The sequence below is a fragment of the Elephas maximus genome, chromosome X (genome assembly GCF_024166365.1).
Source record: "Elephas maximus indicus isolate mEleMax1 chromosome X, mEleMax1 primary haplotype, whole genome shotgun sequence".
In the NCBI taxonomy this organism is placed as follows: Eukaryota; Metazoa; Chordata; class Mammalia; order Proboscidea; family Elephantidae; genus Elephas; species Elephas maximus.
Genome location: NC_064846.1, coordinates 166,960,794 through 166,986,589, shown reverse-complemented (window position 1 = coordinate 166,986,589; position 25,796 = coordinate 166,960,794). Strand labels below are relative to the sequence as shown.

General features: G+C 43.0%; 2 protein-coding genes across 4 annotated transcripts; one reads left to right on the top strand and one right to left on the bottom strand.

Moving 5' to 3' along the window:
- Window positions 1–1,731: 1,731 nt before the first annotated feature.
- On the top strand, window positions 1,732–22,088 carry TLR8 (toll like receptor 8). 3 transcript variants are annotated; one of them, XM_049872118.1, is made up of 5 exons: window positions 1,732–1,834; window positions 4,881–4,938; window positions 9,981–10,049; window positions 15,803–15,842; window positions 18,947–22,088. In XM_049872118.1, exon 5 carries the CDS (start codon window positions 18,953–18,955, stop codon window positions 22,031–22,033), a length of 3,081 nt encoding a protein of 1,026 aa, XP_049728075.1. In that variant the 5' UTR covers window positions 1,732–1,834; window positions 4,881–4,938; window positions 9,981–10,049; window positions 15,803–15,842; window positions 18,947–18,952; the 3' UTR covers window positions 22,034–22,088. The 3 variants fall into 3 exon arrangements, with proteins under 3 accessions (XP_049728075.1, XP_049728074.1, XP_049728076.1); XM_049872117.1 differs by lacking the exon at window positions 15,803–15,842; XM_049872119.1 differs by lacking the exons at window positions 4,881–4,938; window positions 15,803–15,842 and having other exon boundaries at window positions 1,736–1,834.
- Window positions 11,019–11,366, bottom strand: LOC126069132 (dynein light chain 1, cytoplasmic-like). Its single transcript, XM_049872120.1, has one exon. The coding sequence runs from the start codon at window positions 11,287–11,289 to the stop codon at window positions 11,020–11,022; it is 270 nt and encodes an 89-aa protein (XP_049728077.1). The 5' UTR covers window positions 11,290–11,366; the 3' UTR covers window position 11,019.
- Window positions 22,089–25,796: the final 3,708 nt, after the last annotated feature.

Genomic DNA, 25,796 nt, shown 5'->3' with positions numbered 1-25,796 from the left:
CAAAAAACACAAATTAACAAATATTGGAGACGTTGTAGGGAGATTGGAACTCTTATGCACTGCTGGTGAGAATGTAAAATGGTACAACCACTTTGGAATACAATATGGCGCTTCCTTAAAAAGATAGAAATACCACACGATCAGGAATCCCACTCCTAGGAATATATCCAAGAGAAATAAGAGCCATCACACAAATAGACATATGTACACCCATATTCATTGCAGCATTATTCACAGTAGCAAAAAGATGGAAACAACCTAAGTGCCCATCAACAGATGAATGGATAAACAAATTACAGTGCATACGCACAATGGAATACTATGCAAAGATAAAGAACAATGATGAATCTGTGAAACATGTCACAACATGGATGAATCTGGAGGGCATTATGCTGAGTGAAATAAGTCAATCACTAAAGGACAAATATTGCATGAGACCACTATTATAAAAACTCATGGCAAGGTTTACACACAAAAAGAAACAATCTTTGATGGAGGGGAAGAGTGGGGAGGGAGAAACACTAACTAGACAATAGATAAGTGGTAACTTTGGTGAAAGGTAAAACAGTACACAATACTGGGGAAGTCAGCACAACTTGACCAAAGCAAGGTCATGGAAGCTTCATAGATACATCCAAACTCCCCGAGGGACTGAATTACTGGGCTAAGGCTGGGGACCAAGGTCTCAGGGGGCATCTAGCTCAATTGGCATAACATAGTTTATAAAGAAAATGTTCTACATCCTACTTTGGTGAGTAGCGTCTAGGGTCTTAAAAGCTTGTGAGTGGCCATCTTAAGATACTCCACTGGTCCCACCTCGTCTGGAGCAAGGGAGAATGAAGAAAACCAAAGACACGAGGGAAAGGTTAGTCCAAAGGACTAATGGACCACAACTACCACAGCCTCCACCAGACTGACTCCAGCACAACTAGGTTGTTCCTGGCTACCACCACCGACTGCTCTGACAGGGATCACAATAGAGGGTCCCGGACAGAGCTGGAGATAAATGTAGAGCAAAATTCAAACTCACAGAAAAAGACCAGACTTACTGGTCTGACAGAGACTGGAGAAATCCCGAGTATGCCCCCTCCCCGGACATCCTTTTAACTCAGTACTGAAGTCACTCCTGAGGTTCAGCCAAAGCTTCACCCTTCAGACAGGTTCATTAAAAAAAAAAAAACAGAAGAAGAAGACTAAACGGGCACGGCAGCCCAGGGGCAAGAATGAGAAGGCAGGAGGGGACAGGAAAGCTGGTAATGGGGAACCCAAGGTCGAGAAGGGGAGAGTGTTGCTATGTTGTGGGTTTGGCCATAAATTGTTTAATGAGAAACTAGTTGGCTCTGTAAACCTTCACCTAAAGTACGATAAAAAAAAAAAAAAGGACACTAAAGCTTTTTTAGGAAAAGGAAAAGCTCATTTTTCTCCCTCACTTTCCCCCAGTCCCACTCTCCAGAGCTAACTGGTGCTAACATTTTGGTATCCTATCAGACATCCCCCCCAACCAGCACACACCTACACAAAGACACACTGCATATATCTGGCCTAGGTTATACTTAACCCTTTATAAATAACCTCACACCCCCCTCCCATTTCAGTTTTGAAATTCTAAAGCTCAGTCAACAAATGATTTAGCAACAGTTAAGAAATCACGAGTTCCCTTCTTCCCGTGTAAACTTCTGCAAACCACGTGATAGGCTCTGCTGAGGGTAAAGCTCTAATTTTAGGAAGTTAGCAGTTTCTTTTCTTTGCCTGCACCTCCTGCCTAGAGGGTACCAACCCTACAGCGCTGCAGGCTTTGCAGTCCGAGAGTAGAAAGGACATCAGCAGAAAAACGGTAAGCCACTTCCATTGTTTTAACAAAGCTTTACAACAAATCATGAGTTCTCACACAGAAATATGGCTTGGTGGCAAATGGTGCTAACAAAGAAAGTAATGAGTGGGAAAATAAGTATAAAAAGGTTACGTATTGAAATAATTCTAAATGTGGATAAAGTGGCTTGGGCTGGGCTGCTCCTTGATTTGTGTGCACATTAATACAAACAAATTGTCGTTGTGGTTAGTTGCCCTCAAGTTGGCTCCAACTCCTGGAGATCCCAGGTACAACCGAATGAAACAATGCCAGGTCCTAAGCCATCTTGTAGAACAATATTCTGTTGTGATCCATAGGCTTTTCATTGGCTGATTTTCAGAAGTAGATGGCTGGGCCTTTCTTCCTTGTCTGTCTTAGTCTGGAAGCTCTGCTGAAACCTGTCCACCATGGGTGACCCTACTGGTATTTGAAATACCACTGGCATAGCTTCCAGTATCACAGCAACATGCAAGCCCCCACAGTACAACAAACTGATAGACAGGTAACAGACAAACTAATTAGGTAGGGCATTTTGAAAATCAAATGCAGTAGTACTTCTATTAATCTGAACAGGAAAACAAGAAAATTCCAAATTAGAATGGAATGTGAGCAGCCATCTGAGACACACTGGAATGTTACTTTCTGGCCCTGCTGGAGACAGTAAAAGGGCAGACTCTCTCTTCTCATATGTGGGTCAGTTGCCAGTGTCTAGGGGAAGCTGGAGCCTAATATATAATTGAAAGGTTAAAGATCAATATTAATTGTTACTTTTCTTGCTCAGAGTTTTTAAATAACATGTTACTATTAAATTTTTTTTTCTGTAACTACTGTTCTCTAGTGCCTAGATACAGCAGTTTTTGTTATTGTCAAGAACTGTCAGATTAGAGTCAGCAAATGCATAGAAATCAAAGTCTATCAGTGGTTACCAGGGGCCGGTGAGAGAGGGGAAGAGGGGTATTGGTTAAGGGGTGCAGAATTTCTGTTCAAGGTGGTGAAAAATTAGAAATAGATAACGGTGACGGTTGCCCAGCATGGTGAATGTAATTAATGTCACTAAATTGTACATGTAAAAATGGTTGAAATGGCAAATGTTTTGTTATATGCATTTCACCACACAAAAAAAAAAAATCAAAAAAGAACTGTCAGGTTGATAAACTTTACAATTATTTTTAAGTGATATATTTTCTAGGAAATTCATTGCTTGAAAAATCTGATCTCAAGAGACTCTTATCCAAAACGTAACTTATCTATATTCTAAAGATCATGCTGTCATTGTTTTACAACCATTGCATGTATATTCTTGAAGTTAAATTTCTACATCCATTTAACGTCCATTATAGATCTCGAAGGTAAGTTAATTCTGCACTCAAATTTTTTGATACTTTACAGAATGACTGCAAGGGCCCACATAGAATTGGGCCAATTGGCCTAGTGATGCAGATGGAATTGTGTCTTTAATCTACTTGATATTTGTAAATTGCTGTGTTAGCCAATATAACTGCATTATAAGAGAGGGGGAAATAGAATAGCAATGAAATCAAACCAAACTTGGAAATACGCCCCACCTCTCTCCCATTGGAGCCCTGGTGGTGCAGTGGTTAAGAGCTACGGCTGCTAACCCAAAGGTCGGCAGTTCAAATCCACCAGCCCCTCCTCGGAAACCCTATGGGGCAGTTCTACTCTGTCCTGTAGGGTCGCTAGGAGTCGGAATCAACTCGACGGCAATGGGTTTGGTTTTCCACCCATTGGTGGCAGGTGGAGGCCAAGGACCAAGGAGACTCCTGGCCTCAGAGCCGAGGTTCTCAGCTTGGCTACATATGAGAATCACAGGGGACCTTTAAAAAGTCCTGCTGCTCAGGCTGAACCCTAGACTGATGAAATTAGAATATCTGGGGGTGGGCTTGGGTATTGGTAGCTTTAAAAATCCCCAGATGTGTCCGACGTGTACCCAAAGCTGAGAATCAGTGCTATAGAGCAACAGAGGAACTTTTCCGTTCTTTCATTAAAGAACCCAGTCCTTTATTTGGGGTTGGGGAGGCTCTAGGGAGACCTGAAGCTTATTCATTAGTCCCTTTGTTATGGATTGAATTGTGTCCCCCCAAAATATGTGTCGTAAATCATAACCTCTATGTCTGTGAGGTTATAATGCCATCTGGGAATGCGTTGTCTTTATTATGTTAATGGAAAGGATTAGTGTAGGGTATGTTTTGAGTCAATCTCTTTTGAGATATAAAAGATTAAACAAGCATGTGAGTGAGCAGAGAAGGGGAAAGAGAGATGCTAAGCCACGTGGAGATCGTCTAGGAGCAGAAGCTCAAAGAGACAAGGACCTTCCTCCAGAGCCGTCAGAGAGAAGGAAGCCTTCTCCTAGAGCCAGCACCCTGATTTCAGGCTTCTAGCCTCTTTAAACTGTGAAAAAGCAAAGGTGTCACTTTGAGGACTAAGGTGAGCCTGATCCAAGCCATGCTATTTTCATTTTTTTTTTCATATACATGCAAAGCGGACAATGAATAAGGAAGACTGAAGAAGAATTAATGTCCCTGGAGAAAGACATGGTGCTTGATAAAGTAGAAAAAAAAAACCTCATGCCATTTGAGTCGATTCCGACTCATAGCAACTCTATAGGACAGAGTAGAACTGCCCCCACAGGGTTTCCAAGGAGCGAGGCTGGTAGATTTGAACTGCCAACCTTTTGGTTAGCAGCTGATCTCTTAATCACTATAACCACTATGCCACCAGGGTTTCCCGGTAAAGTAGAGGATCAGCAAAAAAGAGGAAGACCGTCAACGAGATGGACTGACACAGTGGCTGCAACAATGAGGTCAAATATAACGATTGTTGAGGATGGTGCAGGACTTTTGCTCTGTTGTACGTGGGGTCGCTATGAGTTGGCAGCGACTCAGCGGCACCCAACAACAACAATAGCCTCCTAAACGGTGGGAAAATAAATTTCTGTTTATTAAAGCCACCCACTTGTGGTGTTCTGTTACAGCAGCACTGGATAATTAAGACACCCTTGATTTGATTTCAGAAAGCAAAATAAAAGCTCGAAGTATGCTTTACCCGAGAAGCTGAGGCTGTGGAAAAGGGTAAGTGTGGTTGGTGACGTTCATTCTCCTCCCTTCAATCACTGCTTCTCATCCTTTCATATAACAATCCTAAAAACTGCACAGAGCTCATGAGAGCGAGGAAAATCCCAGACTTAGAGTATCAGGGTGTCTCATGGGAGAGAATGCCATTACCGTGTCTTTGACACTCAGTGGATATTATTTGTGAGTGTCTCTTAGTATCACTTCCAGGGTCCATTAATGGGAACATTATTCTAATGAAATGTCTTTTGAGTTCAACTTAGTTATTAAATTGAGGTGAGGGGTTAGTTTTAACTAAACCCATTGCCATCGAGTCGATTCCCACTCACAGCGACCCTGTAGGACAGAGTAGAACTGCACCCTAAGGTTTCCAAGGCTGTAAATCGTTACAGAAGCAGACTGCTACATCTTTCCCCCACTGGTGGATTCGAACCACTCACCTTTCAGTTAGCAGCCGAGCTCTTAACCACTATGCCACCAGGGCTCCTTAGTTTTAACTAGTAGCCCCAATTTATGACTGCCCAGGGTCATAGAGACATAGTCAATTTAAATGCATAACCCGTAGTCCTGGGTTGGCAATAGCAAACAGGCTGTGTTGGCTCTTTAGATTTCCAGTTGTTCAATGGGATGACACAGAATCTCATTTTCTGTGATAGCCTGGTTAGTGCAGAAGGGCAAGATGGAGAGTCCACTACTAGCATCTGAGTCCTAGATGTTCCAGGTGTGGCTGTAGTATCTCTGCTGATAATTGAAACCAGATCACTGCCGGCTAGCACCCTGGTTCCAATCCAGCTCTCCCAATGCCTTAACTACTCAGATAGATCTAGGCGCAGTGTCAACTCTGCCACCTACCGGCTGAGTGGCATTGGGCAAACTAGCCTCTCTGAGCCTCAGGTTCCACATCTGTAAAATGGGTTTATGGTAGCACCCATTGCATTGGATTTTATGAGGATTAAATGTGAAAAATGCCTGAAAAGCACTTGCCCCAGTGTTAGCCTCCTAGTAAAACTCTCAACAGATGCTCCCTACCACATTTGCTGGAATCCAAATTGCATATTTTTTCATACTTTCTATGAAATCAGGATCTGTGTTTTCACTGATATGTGCATTTGGCCTGGCAGTATCTTCTTTCGTCTTCCAAAGCCGTTAAGAAGCCAATCAGATTTGGAATGGAAAAAAGAAAGTGCCTAGTATTAATTGTACATTTCACCTAAGGTGACAAATCCTATTTACACAACTCTCCATTTCTTAATTAATTTGCTTTTGTAATATATCACTTGTAAATGCCATCAACTGCAAATGCATCTATTTAAAATGAGAAATATTGCCGGCTTGGTAAAACATCAGTTCTGGTTAATTCCACATTTATGCCCAAACAGCTAATCGGTTCAACTGGGGGCAAGGATAAATCAAATTTTATAATCAATATGTTCTCTTGTCACTTTAATGTTGGGGACATCAGCAGGACCCAGCCTGCAGGCCTGAGGCAAATCACACCTCCTCAAAAGGACATCCGGCTGACCTTCAGGGATGATACCTTTAAAGAGGGAGAACAAGGAAGCATCATGAAAAATAGCTACTTGAAGCCAAGGGGGAAAAAACCCAGTTGCTGTCAAGTGGACTTCGACTCCTGGGGACCCCACGTGCGTCAGAGTAGAACTGCACTCCATAGGGTTTTTAATGACTGATTTTTTGGAAGTAGATTGCCAGGCCTTTATTCCAAGTTGCCTCTGGGTGGACCTGAACCCCAACCTTTTGGATAGCAGCCGAGGGTGTTACTGTTTGCACCAATCAGGGACTCCACGGTCTAGGAAGAGGGTGGGCAAAGATAAAAAGGCATTTATTCCAGGCAGGCAGCTTTCAGCCCCTCGCAGACCACCTTCCACCTGGTGTGAGGTTGTGTAAGAGAGCCTGCGCAGGATTGATTTAAGCATCACCTGGAGGTGCTGCTTCCTTTGCACTCATCACACCCAGTTGCTACCCTGCCTGCAGCCATCACCCCATGGTGGGCTGCACTCTGGGGGTGGTCCCTCACTTCCCTGACTTCCCAGGGTGTCCTCAGCTAAGGCAGCTCTCCTGAGCTGCTCTTCAAAATGGCATTGATCCTTATCAAGCATGTCTTTGGTGCCCATTGGGATCCAATGTGAGAGTCAGACGAGAGTGAGGCCTGAGAGGGGTTGTTTTCATTGTGCTACTGGGTTCCTGAAGCCCTGGTGGTGGCACAGTAGTTAAGGACTATGATTGCTAACCAAAAGGTCAGCAGTTCGAATCCACCAGTCGCTTCTTGGAAACCCTATGGGGCAATTCTACTCTGTCTTATAGGGTCACTATGAGGCTGGGTTTTTACTTGGCTCCGGGACAACCCAGAGGGCAGAATTGTCTTCTCCTGTGTCCTGGGCCCATCCAAAGAACTGATTTTGCACGGAAAATAGGAAAACAGTTGTGGAACCACTTCCTTGGCAGCTAGCAATAGCTGTATTTGGTGGAGAGGGGGGAAGTTAAGTAAATTTCTTTGTTTCGTGATTCATATGCTTTCATAAAAGAAATAGGTTCTGGTTTTGTTTTTTCTGGGTGCTCCCAGGCAACACCCCGTGAAAGCTCTGGATTGCGCAGATCCGGTCATCGTTACCAGGTTTTCCGTGCAGTGAGCTCATGGGCATGTCCAGGCAAAAGGACTTTTGTCAGTGTTCAAAGTAATCACAACTCACTGGAATTTGTACACGAGGTTTATTCTGAGCAGTTATTCTATATGCATATTAAATCCATTGCCATCGAGTTGATTCTGACTCATAGCAACCCTATTGGACAGAGCAGAACCGCCCCATAGGGTTTCTGAGGAGCGCCTGGTGGATTTGGACTGCCAACCTTTGACTTGGCAGCCCAGCTCTTAAAACCACTATGCCACTAGGGCTATATGCATGTAGGGAGGCCATTTGGATTCCAGAAAAAGCCAATGGCTGGAAGAAGCTAGGTACCATGGGGCTTATAAAGAGAAGAGGAGGGCGAAATGTAGATCAACCCTTGGCTCATCTTAATGTGATTGAACCCTGCCCTCCGCTTTCTGCTGAGATCCACTGATATCAGGTTACTTCAGGCCTGGCTGCTAGAAATTTGGCCCTCCACCCACCTGCAGCCAAGAGACTGTTTATGAGATTTAAATTAGGAAGTAATGGTTCAATGAGTATCTCTTTCTAGCAGGATAAGACAAATTACATTGCTATACAGTAGCTTCTGGCAGGCATTTGCAATTTGGGTCAAGCTTTTTATGGTTAATATTTGGTTTCGTGGATAAGAAAAACCTTAAAATCACAGTAAAATGTCTGTTATGAATTTTATGAATTTTCCTATTAAACACCGGCAGCTCCAACTTGTCCCTGCAGTGGGTGCCAGTGAGCAACTCTATTTAGCTGCTCTCAGCTCTTATGGAGTCCTTGGGTGGTGCAACTGGTTAAGCACTCGGCTGCTAACCAAAGGATTGGGGGTTTGAGTCCACCCAGAAGCTCCTCAAAGAAAGGCCTGGCAATATAATTCCGAAAACCCTATGGAGCACAGTTCTACTCTGACACTCATGGGGTCATTATGAGCTGGAGTTGACTCATAATGCTTTTTTATCATTTTCCCCCTCAGCTCTTGTTGTTGTTGTTGTTAGGTGAGGTTGAGTCAGTTCCAACTCACAGTTACCCTATGGAACAGAATAGAACTGCCTCCTAGGGTTTCCAAGGAGCAGCTGGTAGGTTTGAACTGCCAACCTTGTGGTTAGCAGACAAACTCTTAACCACTATGCCACCAGGGATTTGCAACACATATTTTGGGGGGACATAATTCACCCGTAGCAGTCCCCAGTGAAGGAGATAAAAGTATCGCTCCACGATCCCTTATCTGAAACCTGTGGGCCAGAATGGTGTCAGAGTTCAGAAGTTGTATTTTAGCAAGATAATATGCTACATATACCATATATTATGAAACACGTCCAACAGGTCTGAGGTAAATAGATGTCAGAACACCCTTGGGTCAGTTCAGACCAGGTTTTGCTGCTAAAGAAGTTACCAAAGACAAAACGAAACCAAACCCTTCAGGATTTCAGAATCGCGGAGATGGGTTTGAAGACCTGCACAAGATGAGACCTGGATTAAGAAAAGAAACCATAAACCACTGTCCTGGGAGCCAGAAGGCCTGATTCTGCCCATTGCTGTTCCTCTGGTTATTGCTTTCTGCAGGCCTGCTTCGATCTCTCTTTCATGTTGGATGAAGTCCTCGGGTACCTGGAGATGGCTGTTATTCCCTATTTAAGAGTGGGGCACCAAAGAGCCGATTAAAAAAAAAAAAAGCCAGTCGCCATTAAGTCAATTCCGACTCATAAGCTCCAATTGCAGTGGACAGAGCTTGCCAACTGATGAGTCTCATCACAGGAGGAGTGGGGTTGAGTCAGCTTGTTGGTTAGAGTGTGTCCCAATGTCATCTAAAGAGCTTTCTTATGGTGCAGGGTTGGGACGAGGGTGAGGAGAGTGAGGCGATCTCCTCCAGTGCAAAATTTAAGAGGGCACCAAAAAGGAGTAATGGTATTTTAAATGTGATATTTCACAAAAGCATATCAGCAAACTATGATCCATGGGCCAGTTGCCTGTTTTCATAAATAAACTTTTATTGGCTGAGTGAGGATGAAGCAAGGGAGGCTGGGTCATACAAGCGCAAGGTCAGATGCTGCCTTTATTTGAAACCTTGATGTTTCGTTCATCATGGAATGTTGGTATTAATTTTGATTTTTTAAAGTATGTCATTAAAATATCATTCATCTTGATGACGGAGTTTTTTGGTGCCCCCTTACGTGTTGCGTGCCAGGTGATTGCCTCACTCACCTCGCTGTAGTCCTGGCCCTGCTACTGTGCCAGTCATTTTTTCCAGAAAGAGATTCTCCAGTCTCCTGCCTGGGGAGCTGGGCTGGGATGTTCATAAGTGGATGGATTTCAGAGTTCCCAGAGCCGAGGGAGGGGAGAGGATGGGTCACGTAACTTTCTTTAACCCTCCTGTTTTGTCTTTGGCAGTTTGCCCCAAGCCTTCCTTTGTGCCTGGAGCCCTGAGCCCAAGGCTCTTGGATTCAACCTTTGAAGAGAGTAAGTCTCGGGGAAGGGATGGGAGGGGGTTCTGACTTCTTCTGTAGACTCTCAACCAACCCCCTGTCCAGCTCCACCTGGCATGTCACCTTCCAAGGTGCCTGATGCTGCCAATTTCTGAGTCTTGCCAGGGTTCTGTGATGTAAATTCACTTTTCTCTGTCTGAACCTCGGGCTTCAGCCTTCTCTGCTCTGCTATCCCTCCTACTGTTCACCTATCTGCTTTCCATTCTCCCGAATTTTGTTGACAATCTTTGCCTGCTGTTACCTACCCCTACGCCCTCTTTGACTTTGTAGAGTTCTTCTACTCCTTTACTATCACTTCCACGAGCCTTCAAAACAGAGTCAGTTTTAACCAAAAGAAGAGTCCTCTCTCTCTCTCTCATGGATTCTCTATTTGGAGAGCTGCCATTTCTTTTCCTCTTGGTCCCTCCCTTCCCCCTTCTTTCTTCCCTCCCTCTCCCTTTCTTTCTTTCTTTCTTCCCTCCCTTCCTTCCTTCATTCCTCCCTCCCCTTTCCTTCCTCCCTCCCTCAGTTCCCTTCCTCCCTCCCTCCCCTTTTCTTCCTCCCTCCCTCCTCCCCTCACCCTCCCTCCCGCCTTCCCTCCCCTCTTCCTTCCTTCCTCCCATTCTCCCTCCCTTCCTTATTTTTAACACACGCCACACACGTTTCAAACAGATTTACTATTTTTTTTTTAAAGGAAAAGATTTTGTGGAAAGAAAAAACACGAGGCAGGGGAAAAGTATGGGCTAGAAAATAAACACAAACAAGCTGTGATGCTGATTGTTTTACTAACTACTAACTACGACCCAAGAGTACAGAAAACGCCCCCGTACAGAGCAACACAGTCAAGGTTGTGAGATGTGGGAGTCCCCTCAACAAGGCCAGAAGATGGTAGTTTCTGGTGTTTGGAAGTTAGGCCTCAGTTCTTATTTTCGGCTGGGAGTCTGGCCATGCAGAGAGTCTACGGTTTAGCCGGATTTAAAAAGGAGAATGGCAAGTTGGTTCAGATAGAAGTAGATGAAATGGTTGCTTTCGTGTGTGACATAACTACCGAAGTTTCTGCCCACGACGCAGTGCCAGAAAGGGCCATATTTCTCGTCGAACTCCATCTTGATGTAAGTGGCAATATCTTTTTCTATGCTGTATCTGTCTAGTGCCTGTGAAGCACAGGCCACCGCGTCTTGCTGCATCTCTTCCGACATGTCAATGTTTCTGATCACAACCCTACGACCTGACATGACTTCTGGTGGAACTGGAGTTGGTGGCACAGGGCTCCGGGGGGCAGGGAGTGGGCGGGAGGGCTGGCTGGGAGCAGTCGTGTTGTTAGAAGTCTGGGGGCGTCTGGGTCTCCCAGGGTTGCCCCTGGCAGATTGACGGGCCGGGTGGCGGCAGTTCATTGGTGATGTCGCAATAAAGCCTCTGCCTCTTGAGTTCTTGGCCACAGAGAGTGTGGATGTGGTCACGAAGGCCTTGCCTGGTGGCTGTCCCCTTGTGAGGCCCTTGGGCTCTTCTGCTCTCTTTTCAGAGATCCGGTTGAATGTGGATGCCACCACCCAGACTTCAGTCAGTTGTCCTAGGAAATGACAGGCTTTAGCAATCCATTCAGCCTCTGTAAAAGCCTGAACATTCAGGGTTTTCTTCTCAACTTCATTAGCTACCGGTTTAGCACCTCACACTCTTCCTGCCCATACCATTTGGAACTTGTCAACTCATGTTCTCACCTCATGGAGTTAAAGACCTCAAGCTCTGCACTCAGAAATCCTCTGCAGAATATTCTGATCTTTTTCTTGACCCAGCATTTACTCTTAAGATTCCTCAACCCCTCTGAGAGGCCATTTTCACCCTGAAAGAACAGAGTGAGTCTTAAAGGGCTCCTCTCCTGGTCTGTAGTGGCCCCTGGAGGCTTTTCCCTCTGTCACTCTGTTTTGTCTGAGACTTTGAAATTAGATGTTGAGAGCCTTAATTTGAGGCTAGTGAGGCTGCTGAGAATGGCCCCTGCCCTCTGGACTAGCCCAAGTAACCACCTAAAGATGTCTCCCCTAAGCACACGAAGGAGAGTCTGGGATCTGGCCTCACTCTGCCATGTGCTCTCCATGGGCCTTTTTAAAAACTAATTTTTATTAATTTATTTAAAAAAACTGTAATAGAACAAACACTACTTCACCGAGGTGGTCAAGGCCCACATCAACAGCAAAAGTCATGTCGATAGCATGTGGTGCCCTTCATGTGACCTGATGAGAAGACCTCTGTGGTCTTGCTCCCAAAAACCCAGAACCACAGTCTAACTGTGAGAAAACCAGCAGACCGATCCAGTTGAGGGGCATTCTACATTCCCATCCCCCTTCCTGTCTTTATCTTTGCCATCTTTATTTTCTGCCATCTACTTTTTTTTTTTTTTACCATACTATCTTTTAATGTAAACCCCAAATGGGCAGGGATTTTAATATGTTTTGTTCATTGCTGTATCACCAGCTCGAAACAGTTCTTGAAATAAAGTAGATGCTCAATAAATATTTGTTAAAGGCATGAATGACTGTAGAACTAACTGCTTTGTTCTTTTTAATGGCTGAATAGTGTTCTGTTGTATGAACGTAACACACTTTGTTTAAGCAGACCACTATTAATAGGCATCTAGCTTATTTCCAATCTTTTGCTATTATTAACGGCCCTGCATTGAACATCTTTGTATAGAGTACTCATTTGTGTATGTGAGGGTATATCTTTACAGTCTACTTATAGAATTTAAATTGCTGAGCCTAAGTATACGTTTTCAATTTTGATAGATATTACAGATGGCTCTCCATCTTAGAAGTCGTGCTAATTTAGACTCCTACAGCCAAATATGAGAGTACCTGTTTTCCCACATCCTTACCTATACAATTCATCAAAAGCTAAACCCATTACCACTGGGTGGATTCTGACTCATAGCAGCCCTATAAGCGATCCTATAGGACAGAGTAGAACTGCCCCATAGGGCTTCCCAGGAGCAGACGGTGGATTCGAACTGCTGACCTTTTGGTTAATAGCCGAACACTTAACCACTGTGCCACCAGGGCTCCATACCTATATAATAAAAAATATATATATATAATAGAACCCATGAAAAATGCTCTGTCAGTGTAATTTTTTGAAAGAATTGAGTATCTTTTCCTATGTTTAAGAGCTATTTGTGTTTCCTTTTTCTGTGAACTATCTGTTCATATCTTTTTTTCTCTATTTTTCCATTGGGTTGTTTTCTCATTTATGCATAAAAAGTCTTTACATATTAAATATATTACCCCTTTGTCTGTGATATGAACAGCAAATATTTTCTCCTAATTTGTTTTTTCACATAACACCATAAAAAATTTTTTTTTTTTTTACACCATGTTTATGGTATTCGTTTTGTTGTGAGGCAGGATTTTTATTTGTGTGTGGTTGGATTGGTTAGTCTTTGCTTTTTGGCTTTTGAGGATAAAAAAAAGGAAAAAAAAACTGAGGATAGATCACGCTAAAAAGATACTTCGTTTCTATAACCGAAATTGCCTTGAAATAAAATGGGAGACACACACCCACTTTTTTTTCTCAAGTGGAGACCCAGCCGCCCCAATATTATTTATTGATATGCTCCCTTCATCGTTTCCTCATTTCCCTGTGCATTTGGATCTATTTCTAGACACTCTGTTCAGTTTCAGGGATTTCTCCATCATTCATGTGCTGGTACCACGTGTTTGAATAATTGTAGTTGGGGGAATGCTAGTATCTGATAGGGTAAGTCCTGCTCATTATTGTTCCTTTGTGAATGGATCACTTCTGTTTTATGTTCTAACAAGTGCTTGCTGGTGTACACTAAGACTATATATTAATTTTATACCTAATCACCATACTAAATTCTTTGATTATTTAGAATAGTTTCTCCAGGCAATTTTCTTGGGTAAGCACCTAAATCATCTGCAAATAATGGGGATCTTTATATCATCCTTCATGCACTTATTGTCTAATTGCGTTGCCTAGTTACTTCAGAGCAATGAAAAATAATAGCGTCTAGCTCCTGATCTTAATGGGAATGCTTTTAGAGGCTGCCCATTGAATGCCGACATGTGCTTATTTCTTAAGTCTCAAGGAAATATCCATCTATTCCTATATTAAACCCCCAAAAAACCCAAACCCATTGCTGTCGAGTCAATTCTGACTCATAGAGACCCTACAGAACAGAGTAGAACTGCCCCCATAAAGTTTCAAAGGAGCACCTGGTGGATTCGAACTGCAGACCTTTTGGTTAGCAGCCATAGCTCTCAACCACTACGCCACCAGGGTTTCCATTTCTATATTAGTATGTGTTTTTGTCAAGAATGGTATGTTGTTTTTATCAAATATCTCTTCAGCATCTATGGCAATGATATTATTTCTCCTTTTTGATCTACTAAGATGCAGAATATATGAATTATATGAACAGATGTATTAAACCATCCCTAACTTCTTTCTTTTCCCCCTGCCACACACACAAACCTCCTTGGTCATATTTTATTATCTCAATGTGCTGTTGAATATTCACTTAGGTATTTTTACAGTGATATTTATGAGTATAATTTATCTGTAATTTTTTTCCTGTGCTATCTTTTTTTTTTTTTTTGGTAGGAATTTTAGCCTGTTCCATTAAAAACACACACACACACAAGAAAATTTCTCTTTTTTTTCCTATGACATGTAACAGTTTAAATAGCATGGGAGTCAAACTGGTAGAATTCATCTTTGAAACACCTGGGCCTGGTGCTTGTTTGGAGAGTAACTCTTTGAGAACTTTTTCTATTTGTTCTCTGATAACTGGTCTGTGTAAATTTTCTGTCTTTTCTGGGATCAGTTTATATTTACCTAGAAAATTGTTTATCTCATCTAATTTCTCAAATTTATTTGCACAGAATTGAACAAAGTGATCTCATAATTTTTTTTATTCTTTATCATTGCTTTCTAGATATGCTAAAATTTTGTTTTCTGTTTTCCTCTTTGACCATCAATTTTTGACCCAATTTTGTCGATGTTCCGTAGGCACATGAAAAGAAGGTGCAACCTCTCTGTTTAGAATACAGAGTTTGGTGCGTGCCGGTTATATCTACCTTTTTATTTTTGTGTTTTGGTCCTTTATATCTTTTTTTTTTTTGGTACATAAAAATATGACGTGAACTGAGACAAGTGAATTAGAATCTCCTACTACGAATGCGTCTCAGGATTGCTTTTATATATATATATATATTTTAATGTTGCTGCTATATTGTTTGGTGCATGGATATTCATAACTGTTAGATCAGTACTCTGGATGGTGTCCTTTATCAGTATAAAATGTTCTTTATTTTGTTTAATGCTGTTTTGTCCTAAATTTATTCTTGCATGATACTTAGATTTCAAAATCTATTTTCTGTTTTGTTTCTATTTTTCTTCCTGCCCTTTTATTCTTGACATTTCTGATATACTCTGTTTTAGATGTATAATGCATATAGTTGGGGTTTGCTTCTGACGTAAGTATGTAATTTAATATGTGAACTTAGTACATTACCAATTATTCCCGGTATATTAAGTCTGAGTTCTCATCATATATTACATTATGCTTTTAGTTTTTAATACATCTTTAACATCACCCTCTCCTGGTTTCTTACCTGCCTCTCTGGCCAATCTCTTGTCTCCATTTCAGTCTTATCATCACACCCATTACATTTTGATGTTCATCAATACCAGGTCTCAACTGTCTCATCTTTTTTTTGTCTTATACTCCCTCAGGTGATCTCATTTACACCCATGACTTTAATTACCACGACTGGTAAGTTTATTCTTCTATCTCAGAACACTTTTCTGAGCCTCACACTCATATATGCAACTGTCTACTGGACATCTCTACTTGAACATCACAAACTCAATACAAATTCAGCGTGCAAAATTAAATTCATAATATCTACTCCCTCCCTCCAAAACAAACAAAAAACCAAACCAATCTTCTTTCTCAGTGGATGGCACTTTCATCCAAACAGTTGCACAGACCAGGAACCTGGAAGTCATCCTGAACATCTTCCTCTCCTTCACGATGCCTCTTCCCTCATTTTCCACTCATTGCTATGTCTTTCAGTTCTACTCCGAAGTATCTCTTGAATCCATTTCTCTCAATCTCCATTGCCACCAACCTAGTTCAAGCTACTATCATTTCATCCCTGGACTCCTGTGCCTTCTCACCAGTGACCACAATCAATTTGAGCATGGTCCCACCCTGCTTAGACCTTCAAAGGCTTGCATTGCTTCTCAGATAAAGACAAACCCACACTCCTCTTTATTTACTTCCTTCATTTTCTTTTAGTCTCTTTCATTTATGTGCTCATTAATACAAGGACTGAAAAATGTCCATTTGATATATTGACATGGAGATAGATACCAATGACCCCAGCAATATTTCTGTACTGAGGACCTCTTATGCGCCCTTCAAGTCCCCTTTGCCCTACTATGAAGGCTTCAACAAGCTTTGAGCATTTGAAACTTGATGTGCCTTATCTCAGGCCTACACCCAGCCCCTTTTGATTCCTCCCATGATTTTTCAGAAGGGACAGCATGGGAAACTCACAAGAATACACTCAGGGCCTTTGCATATGCTGTTCCTTTTACCTGGGCACTCCTTTGATCCGTTTGTGCCTTGTACATGCCTCCTTAACCTTAGGATCGTACAGCTCAAGTCTCACTTGTTCAGGGAAGTCTCCCCCAGTCTCCATGAATAGGTCAAATCTCTCTATTTTAGGTTCTTACAGCACTATGTACCTATTCTTATCACAGCTGAACTCTCGTACTGCTATTGTGTTTGACTAATGTCTGTTTTACCCACTACACTGTGAACTAATAAACTAAGCATAATCAAGAAATCAAACTACGCATTGCGTTGGGCAAATCTGCTGCAAGAGACCTCTTTAAAGTGTTAAAAAACAAAGATGTCACCTTGAAGACTAAGGTACGCTTGACCCAAGCCATGGTGTTTTCAATCACCTTGTATGCATGCAAAAGCTGGACAATGAATAAGGAAGTATGAAGAAGAATTGATGCCTTTGGATTGTGATGTTGGTGAAGAATATTGAATATACCATGGACTGCCAGAAGAACAAACAGATCCGTCTTGGAAGAAGCACAGCCAGAATGCTCCTTAGAAGCAAGGGTGGCGAGACTTTATCTCACATATTTTGGACACGTTATCAGGAGGGACCAGTCCCTGGAGAAGGACATCATGGTTGGTAAAGTAGAGGGTCAGCAAAAAAGAGGAAGACCCTCAACAAGATGGGTTACACAGTGGCTGTAACAATAGGCTCAAACATAGCAGTGATTGTGAGGATGGCACAGGACCGGGCAGTGTTTTGTTCTGTTGTATATAGGGTCGCTGTGAGTTGGAACCACCCCGATGACAACAACAATCAAATAGACTCCCCAGACCACCCCACTAACTAGGAAAAGGCAAGGAAGAGTCAGGAAATGACCTTCAAATCTAGCAGTGTTCAGACTTGGATATCACAGAGGCCAGTCCCCAAAGTTCCTTGTGTTCTTGAGCTTCGTTACTTACTTGGTGCACCTGTGTCTCCCAGTGGAGGCGTTAAATCTGGAGACCCATGGTGGCTTCTGCAACAGCTTCACATTTTTCAAGCCGTGAATCATAACATATATTTTCTAGGTATATTAGTTTTCACTCATTTATTAGTTTACATTTCTGCAGGTTAGATGTATGGGTGGGCTCTCCTGAGTTCTCTGCTCAAGGTCTCACAAGGACAAAATCAAGGTGTAGGCTGGGCTGGGTTCTTATCTGCAGGCTCAGGGGAAAAATCCACTTCCAAGTTTATTCAGGTTGTCAGTCAATTTCAGTTCTTTGCAGTTGGAGGAATGATGTCCTCATTTCTGTGCTGGCTGTCACAGGAGGCTGCTTTCAGCTTCTGGGTTCCTTGTTATGTGTGTTCCCTCCCGCCCCCATCTTCAAGCCAGCAATAGCGCGTTCTCATGCTTCCAGTCCGTCTGACTTGCCCTTCTGCCACCATCCAGAGAAAACTCTCTGCTTTTAAAATGCTCGTATGATTAGATTAGGCCCGTTCAGAAAACCTTCCTTTTGCCATAGAGTGTAACATAATCCCAGGAGCGGTACCAGGAGTAAAGGTCACGGGGGACATCTTAAAATTCTGCCTACTGCACCAGGTAAAGCAAGACCTTCTTTCAGAAAGGAGAATTTAAAAAAGAAGGCAGTTACCTTCTTTATCTCACAACAAAGGTGTGAGTTGGGCTTTAATGTAATGAAAAATCTAGTTTAATAGAAGTTGGTCTCTCTACCCAGTGAAAGAAGATTTTGAGAGATCCCTTGACCACAACCCTTGATCAAAGCCATCACATTAATCTGTTGTTGTCGCATAGTTGCCAAAAGTAATACATTCAGCCCTCTATTTATCAAAAAACAGTCACAGAAAGTGAGATCCTACTGAGTGTTATAGAGGTTGCATAAAAATGTAACACATCATGTCTTCCCTACAGAAGTTTGCAATGTCAGCAAAGAAACAACTACAGACGCAGCATGAGCCATAGCAGAGGTTCAGCATCAGACTCGGTCCGGTGGTGGGGCATCTTGGTGAACAGCTCTTCAAAAGCTTCCCAGGTCTTCTCTGCATCATAATCTCAGATGGCTTCATCTTCAACTTCTTGTAACACCGAGAAGCTGAACACATTGAAGAATTAAAATCATTCTGAACCTAATTATTTTGTAACTTCTAAACCTAATCTGATGTAATTGATTTCATTGTTAAGAGAGTTTACCCTTCAAAACTCATACAACGTGGGGCAAAGCACTGTTCATTTCAGCATGAAATGCCTGACGAATGTTGCTGTGCTAATAGCGCGTTTCCGTTTTTGTATTTTCCGTAGGAAAACATGATTCCCCAGTCTTCGCTTCTCATTTGCCTTTTCCTGCTTATCGCTGCTTCCTGGGAGTTCTTTGCTGAAGCCAATTATTCTAGAAGCTATCCGTGCGATGAGAGAAAGCAGAATGGCTCTGTTATCGCAGAGTGTAACAACCGCCAACTGCAAGAAGTCCCCCAGACAGTGGGCAGGTATGTGACAGAACTAGACCTGTCTAATAATTTCATCAAGCACATAACAAACGAATCATTTCAAGGGCTGCAAAACCTTATGAAAATAAATCTAAATCACAATGCAATGAATAATAACGCCATGAATATTACGGATGGGGCATTCCTGAACCTAAAAAACCTAAGGGAGTTACTGCTTGAAGACAACCAGTTATACCAAATACCTGCTGCTTTGCCAGAGTCTTTGAAAGAACTTAGTCTAATCCAGAACAATATCACTGTGGTAACTAAAAAGAACGCTTCGGGACTAATGAACTTGGAAAGGCTTTATTTAGGCTGGAACTGCTATTTTGGCCATGATTGTAAAAAACTTTTTGACATAGAAAGTGGAACGTTTGAGAAGCTTACAAATTTGAAGGTACTCTCACTATCGTTCAATGATCTTTCCCACGTGCCACCCAAACTGCCTAGCTCCCTAACCGAACTTTATCTTAGCAACACCAACATCCAAATCATCCGTCAAGAAGATTTCAAGGAATTGAAAAATTTAACAATACTTGATTTAAGCGGTAACTGTCCGAGGTGTTTCAATGCACCGTTTCCATGTAAACCTTGTGAGGGCAACTCTTCAATTCAGATCCATCCCCTTGCTTTTCAAACCCTGACCCAACTTCGCTACCTAAACCTCTCCAGCACTTCCCTCCAGAAGATTCCTGCAACCTGGTTTTACAACATGACTAGACTAAAGGTGCTGTACCTTGAATTCAACTACTTACTGTATGAGATAGCCTCTGGGGCATTTTTAACGTACCTGCCATCTTTAGAAATACTTGACTTATCTTTCAACTATGCAAGGACGGAATATCCACAATATATAAATCTTTCCAAAAACTTCTCGAAGCTTGAGTCTCTCCAGGTATTGCATTTAAGAGGTTATGTGTTCCAGGAACTTAGAAAAGAAGAATTCCGCCCTCTCCTAGGGCTCCGCAACTTAAGGGCTATCAACCTGGGCATTAACTTCATTAAACAAATCGATTTTACCATTTTCCAACATTTCCCCAACCTGAGTATCATTTATTTGTCAGAAAATAGAATCTCACCCTTGGTAAGTGACATGAGGCAAGATGATACAAACCGTTCATCTTCCCAAAGTCATATCCTTCAACCACGTTCAGCATATACTGAATTTGACCCACATTCGAATTTTTATCATAGCAGCAATCCATTAGTAAAGCCACAATGTAGCGCTTATGGCAAAGCCTTAGATTTAAGCTTGAACAGTATTTTCTTTATTGGGCAAAAGCAGTTCGAAGCATTCGATGACATCGCCTGTTTAAATCTGTCTTCAAATGGCAACGGCCAAGTGTTACATGGAACTGAGTTTTCGGCTGTGCCCCATATCAAATATTTGGATTTGACGAGCAATAGATTAGACTTTGATGATGACAAAGCTCTCACCGAATTGGTTGAGCTAGAAGTCCTAGATCTCAGCTATAACGCACACTATTTCAGAATAGCTGGGGTAACACACCGTCTGGGATTTATTACAAATTTAACCCAGCTAAAAGTTTTAAACTTGAGCCACAACAGCATTTACACTTTAACGGAGTATAATCTAACGAGCATGTCCCTGGAAGAATTAGTTTTCAGTGGAAACCGCCTTGATCTCTTGTGGAACTATGAAGATGACAGGTACTGGCATCTCTTCACATTTCTCAGGAACCTGACGCGGCTCGATTTATCCTTTAATAACCTTCGGCGCATCCCGAATGAAGCATTCCGTAACTTGCCCCACAGTCTCAGAGAACTATACATAAACAATAATGTGTTAAATTTCTTTAACTGGACATTACTCCAGCACTTTCCTCACCTCCGCCTGCTTGACTTAAGTAGAAACAAGCTATCCACCTTAACGAATAGCCTGTCAGCATTTACGTCTTCTCTTCAGACGCTGCTGCTGAGGCAGAACAGGATCTCCCACCTGCCCTCTGGTTTCTTTTCTGAAGCCAGAAGCCTGGCCCACCTCGATTTAAGTTCCAACCTACTCAAGATGATCAACAAATCTACGCTTCAAACTAAGACAGCCACCAATCTAGCCATTTTGGAATTAGGAGGAAACCCTTTTGACTGCACGTGTGACATTGGAGATTTTCGAAGATGGATGGATGAAAATCTGAATGTCTCAATTCCTAGGCTGACAGATGTCATTTGTACCAGTCCTGGAGATCAAAGAGGGAAGTGCATTGTAAGTCTAGAGCTCACAACTTGTGTTTCAGATGCCATTGCAGCAATATTATTTTTCTTCACATTCTTTGTCACCACCATGGTGATGTTGATTGCCCTGGCTCACCATTTGTTTTACTGGGATGTTTGGTTTATCTACCATGTGTGTTTAGCGAAGATAAAAGGGTACAGGTCTCTTTCCACATCTCAAACTTTCTACGATGCCTACATTTCTTATGATACCAAAGATGCCTCTGTCACAGACTGGGTGATAAATGAGCTGCGCTACCACCTAGAGGAGAGTGAAGACAAAAATGTTCTCCTTTGCTTGGAGGAGAGGGATTGGGACCCAGGATTAGCCATCATCGATAACCTCATGCAGAGCATCAACCAAAGCAAAAAAACCATCTTTGTTTTAACCAAAAAATATGCCAAGAACTGGAGCTTTAAGACAGCTTTCTATTTGGCCCTGCAGAGGCTGATGGAAGAGAACATGGATGTGATCATCTTCATTCTGCTGGAGCCAGTGCTACAGCACTCTCAGTATCTCAGGCTGCGGCAGCGGATCTGCAAGAGCTCCATCCTCCAGTGGCCTGACAACCCCAAGGCGGAAGGCTTGTTCTGGCAAAGTCTGAAAAACGTGGTCTTAACTGAAAATGATTCACGGTATAACAATTTATACGTGGATTCCATTAAGTAATGCTACCTGATGTTAAGTCAGAGTTCAACAACATAATAAAAATGCAAAGCAACTACTCTTCTGTCTCATGATCTATTGCCGTATGACAAATTGCCCCCCACCAAACTTGGTGGTTTAAAACAACACGAACTTATCAGCTCATAGTTTCTGTAGGTCAGGAGTCCAGGCTTGGCTTAGCTGGGTGCTCTGCTTTGGATCCTCTCACAGACTGCAATCTGGGTGTCGGCCAGGGCCGCAGGCATCTCCTGGAGAAGGATCCATTTCCAAGGTCATACTCCTGTGGTTGCTGTCAGGATTCAGTTCATCTTGGGCTACTGGCTAACGGCTTCTCTCAGCTCCTTGCCATGTGGGCCTCTCCCACATGTCAGTTTGTTTCAGAAAAGCCAGCAAAAGAGAGTTGTCTGCTACCAAGATGGAAATCACAAGGTTTTATAATATAATCATGGGAGTGATAGCCCATTCCTTTGGCCATATTTTATTTTTAGAGGTAAAGCACAGGTCCCACCCACAAGCCAGGGAAAACAGTCTATGGCCGAGATGGCAGCTGTGTGCCTCAGTCTAGGGACAACACTGGATAATGGAGATGGTGGTCCATGATTGTCTCAGTTCTGGGAAAACAGTCCATGACTGAGATGGCAGGCTTGATCACCTAGGTCCAAAGAAAACAGCTGATGACCGACATTGCCACAGTCCAGGGAAAATATTCGATATCCAAAATGGGGGGAAGTGATTGCCTCAGTCCAAGGAAAACTGCCCATGACAGATGCCAGGCCGGCTCGCTTCAGTACAGGGAAAACAACCGATAACCGAGATGGGTGTTCTGATACCTCAGTCCCGGAAAAACAGTGGATGGCCTAGATGGGTGTCATGATTCCTCCAGTCCAAGGAAAGCAGTTGATAATGGAGATGGCAGCCGTGATGGCCTCAGTTCAGGGAAAGGAGTCAATGACTGCGATAGGGCACCATGATCGTTTCAGTTCAGGGAAAACAATTGATGACCGACATTGTAGCAGTGATTGCCTCAGTGTAGGGAAAACAGCCAAACACCGAGATGACAGGCCTGAGCCTTCAGTTTAGGGGAAACAAAACTGAGATGAATAAGCATGATGCCTCAGTCCAGAGAAAATAGCCTATGACTGAGATAGGGCACCATGATCTCATCAGCTCAGGGGAGATAGCCTATGACTCAGATGGCAGCCATGATAGCTTCAGTCTAGGGAAAATAGTAGGTAACAGAGATGGCAGGTCCTTGATCACCTCAGTCCAGGGAAAACATTTGATGACTGAAATGAGAGGCCATGATTGTCTCAGTCCAGGAAAGAGAGTAGATGATGGAGGTGGTGGGGAAATAAGCTATGGACGAAGTACAACCAGACTGCTCTTCAGAAGCAAGGATGGCGAGACTGTGTCTTACGTACTGTGGACATGTTGTCAGGAGGGATTATTCCCTGGAGAAGGACAGCATGCTTGGTAAAGTACAGGGTCAGCGGAAAAGAGGAAGACCCCCAACGAGATGGATTGACACAGTGGCTGCAACAGTGCACTCAGGCATAACAACGATTGTAAGGATGGCGCAGGACCAGGCAGTGTTTCCTTCTGTGGTACATAGGGTCGCTATGAGTTGAAAGTGACCCAATGGCACCTAACAACAACAACACCATCCCTTAACTATAAAAACCCTATTTGTCCTTTCAAGAAGACCTGGTGGCACAACAGTAAAGCCCTTGGCTACTAACCAAAATGTGGGCAGTACAAACGCACCCAGTGGCTCTGCAGGAGAAAGACCTGGCAATCTGCTCCCATAAAGATTACAGCCAAGAAAACCCTACGGGGCAGTTCTACTTTGTCACACGGGGTTGCTATGAGTTGAAATAAACTCCATGGCACCCAATGACAGTAACATTTATCCTTCCAGTCTTTGTTCTATTCCTCCTAATCTTCTCTTTGAAGCAGTGGTTCTCAAACTTCGGGGTACATCACCTGGAGGGCTTGTTAAAAATCGGTCTGGGCTGTGTTGGCATCTCCTGCCTGAAGGGGAGATGAGAGGGTAGAGAGGGTCAGAAGCTGGCCAAATGGACTCGAAAAGAAATGGAGGAGGGAAGGATTGTGCTGTCTCATTAGGGGGAGAGCAATTAGGAGTATATAGCAAGGTGCTTATAAATTTTTGTATGAGAGTCTGACTTGATTCGTAAACTTTCAGTTAAACCAGAATAAAAAAAAAATTCGGTCCAGGTACCCCGCTGTGAAAACCTCGGATCTAAGCATCACCTAAGTAAAAAAAAAAAACCAAACCCAGTGCCATCGAGTCGATTCCGACTCATAGCGACCCTATAGGACAGAGTAGAACCGCCCCCATAGAGTTTCCAAGGAGCGCCTGGCAGATTGGAACTGCCAATCCTTTGGTTAGCAGCCATAGCACTTAACCCCTACGCCACCAGAGTTTCCATCACCTAAGTACTACACTCAAAATCAATGGTTTCCACTCCATATTTCACGGGACTTTGTTCCTGTGTCATGGCACTTACCTGTTCTGTCTCGGTCAGAGTTAGGAGTTTCATCTCCCTCACCAACATGATTGTAAGCTCCTTGAAGGCAGGGACCATGATGACTCACACCCAAATCCTCCTCATCAGTAAGATGCAGTGTGCACAAAAAACCAAAACCTGTCACCCTTGAGTCAATTCTGACTCATAGCAACCCTATAGGACAGAGTAGAACTATCCCCATAGAGTCCCCAAGGAGCGCCTGGTAGATTCGAACTGCTGACCTTTTGGTTAGCAGACGTAGCTCTTAACCACTAGGGTTCCCTTAGTGCCATGAAATATGCTTGTGGGATAATATTTTGGAAAGTGATCCGATAACTATGTTTACTCTATAAATGATGTATATAAGAACCTTTCCAGAGGTTTCCATGATTGGTTTGCTAATGGTAATATCTTACAATAAAATGAATACATTTCTAACAATGTCTGTTGAGCAATATACCAGGCCTGATGGGGGGATATGGTTTGGGCAAAGACCTGTCAAATGGCTCATAAACTGCAACAGGTCTGTTTCTTGTGGTCTTCCTACTCCTCTGACTTATCAAGACAGCTTTGCAAACCTTCCCTGACTCCGATGGCCAGAAGCTTCAAGCTGGCACTCATCTGAACACAGGATTATAATTTTCTGTCAATACATGAACCATTCGGAAATGAAGGCTCATTTAAGATTCACACGAACCAAATCCAAAGACTTTGGACTTTGAGGTAAACTACTTGATGAGTGTAGCTCCTTCTCATCACCCCGTGCTGATGTATTTAAGGGGGCCACCTTTCTGCCTACAGCATCATTAGTGAGAAACAGCCTGGGATCTGTCCAGCTCAGATTCACCACCAGGGGGCCTGCAACGCTGTTCCACGAGTCTCTGCCAATAGGTGGCAGCAGCAGTCTGTCTAGGGTCCTTAGGCTTCCATTTTAAACTCCCATTTTACACAAAGAATCTTCATTGTTTATGCTGAACCTGGCATCTCACCTAACCTTGGACTCAAATTCCCCTCCTGGCCAATACACCAACAGCTGCTGAGCAAATGTGTTGAAACTGAGAAGGCTGGTAAAGGCTGGAACTAGGGACTGGGCTCGCCAGCGATTTCTAGGTTTAATCAATTCACATGTTAACAGTAACCTCAAGTTTTTTTTTTTTTTTTTTTAATTGGCTCCTGATGGTGTCACACTAGGCTGGGAGAACTGGTTTTCTAGGCGTGGGGATTCTTTAGGCCTGAAA

What these genes read in the sequence shown, in the direction of transcription:
- TLR8 (XM_049872117.1), top strand. Translation starts at nt 18,953, where the DNA reads ATGATTCCCCAGTCTTCGCTTCTCATTTGCCTTTTCCTGCTTATCGCT.
- LOC126069132 (XM_049872120.1), bottom strand. Translation starts at nt 11,289, where the DNA reads ATGTCAGGTCGTAGGGTTGTGATCAGAAACATTGACATGTCGGAAGAG.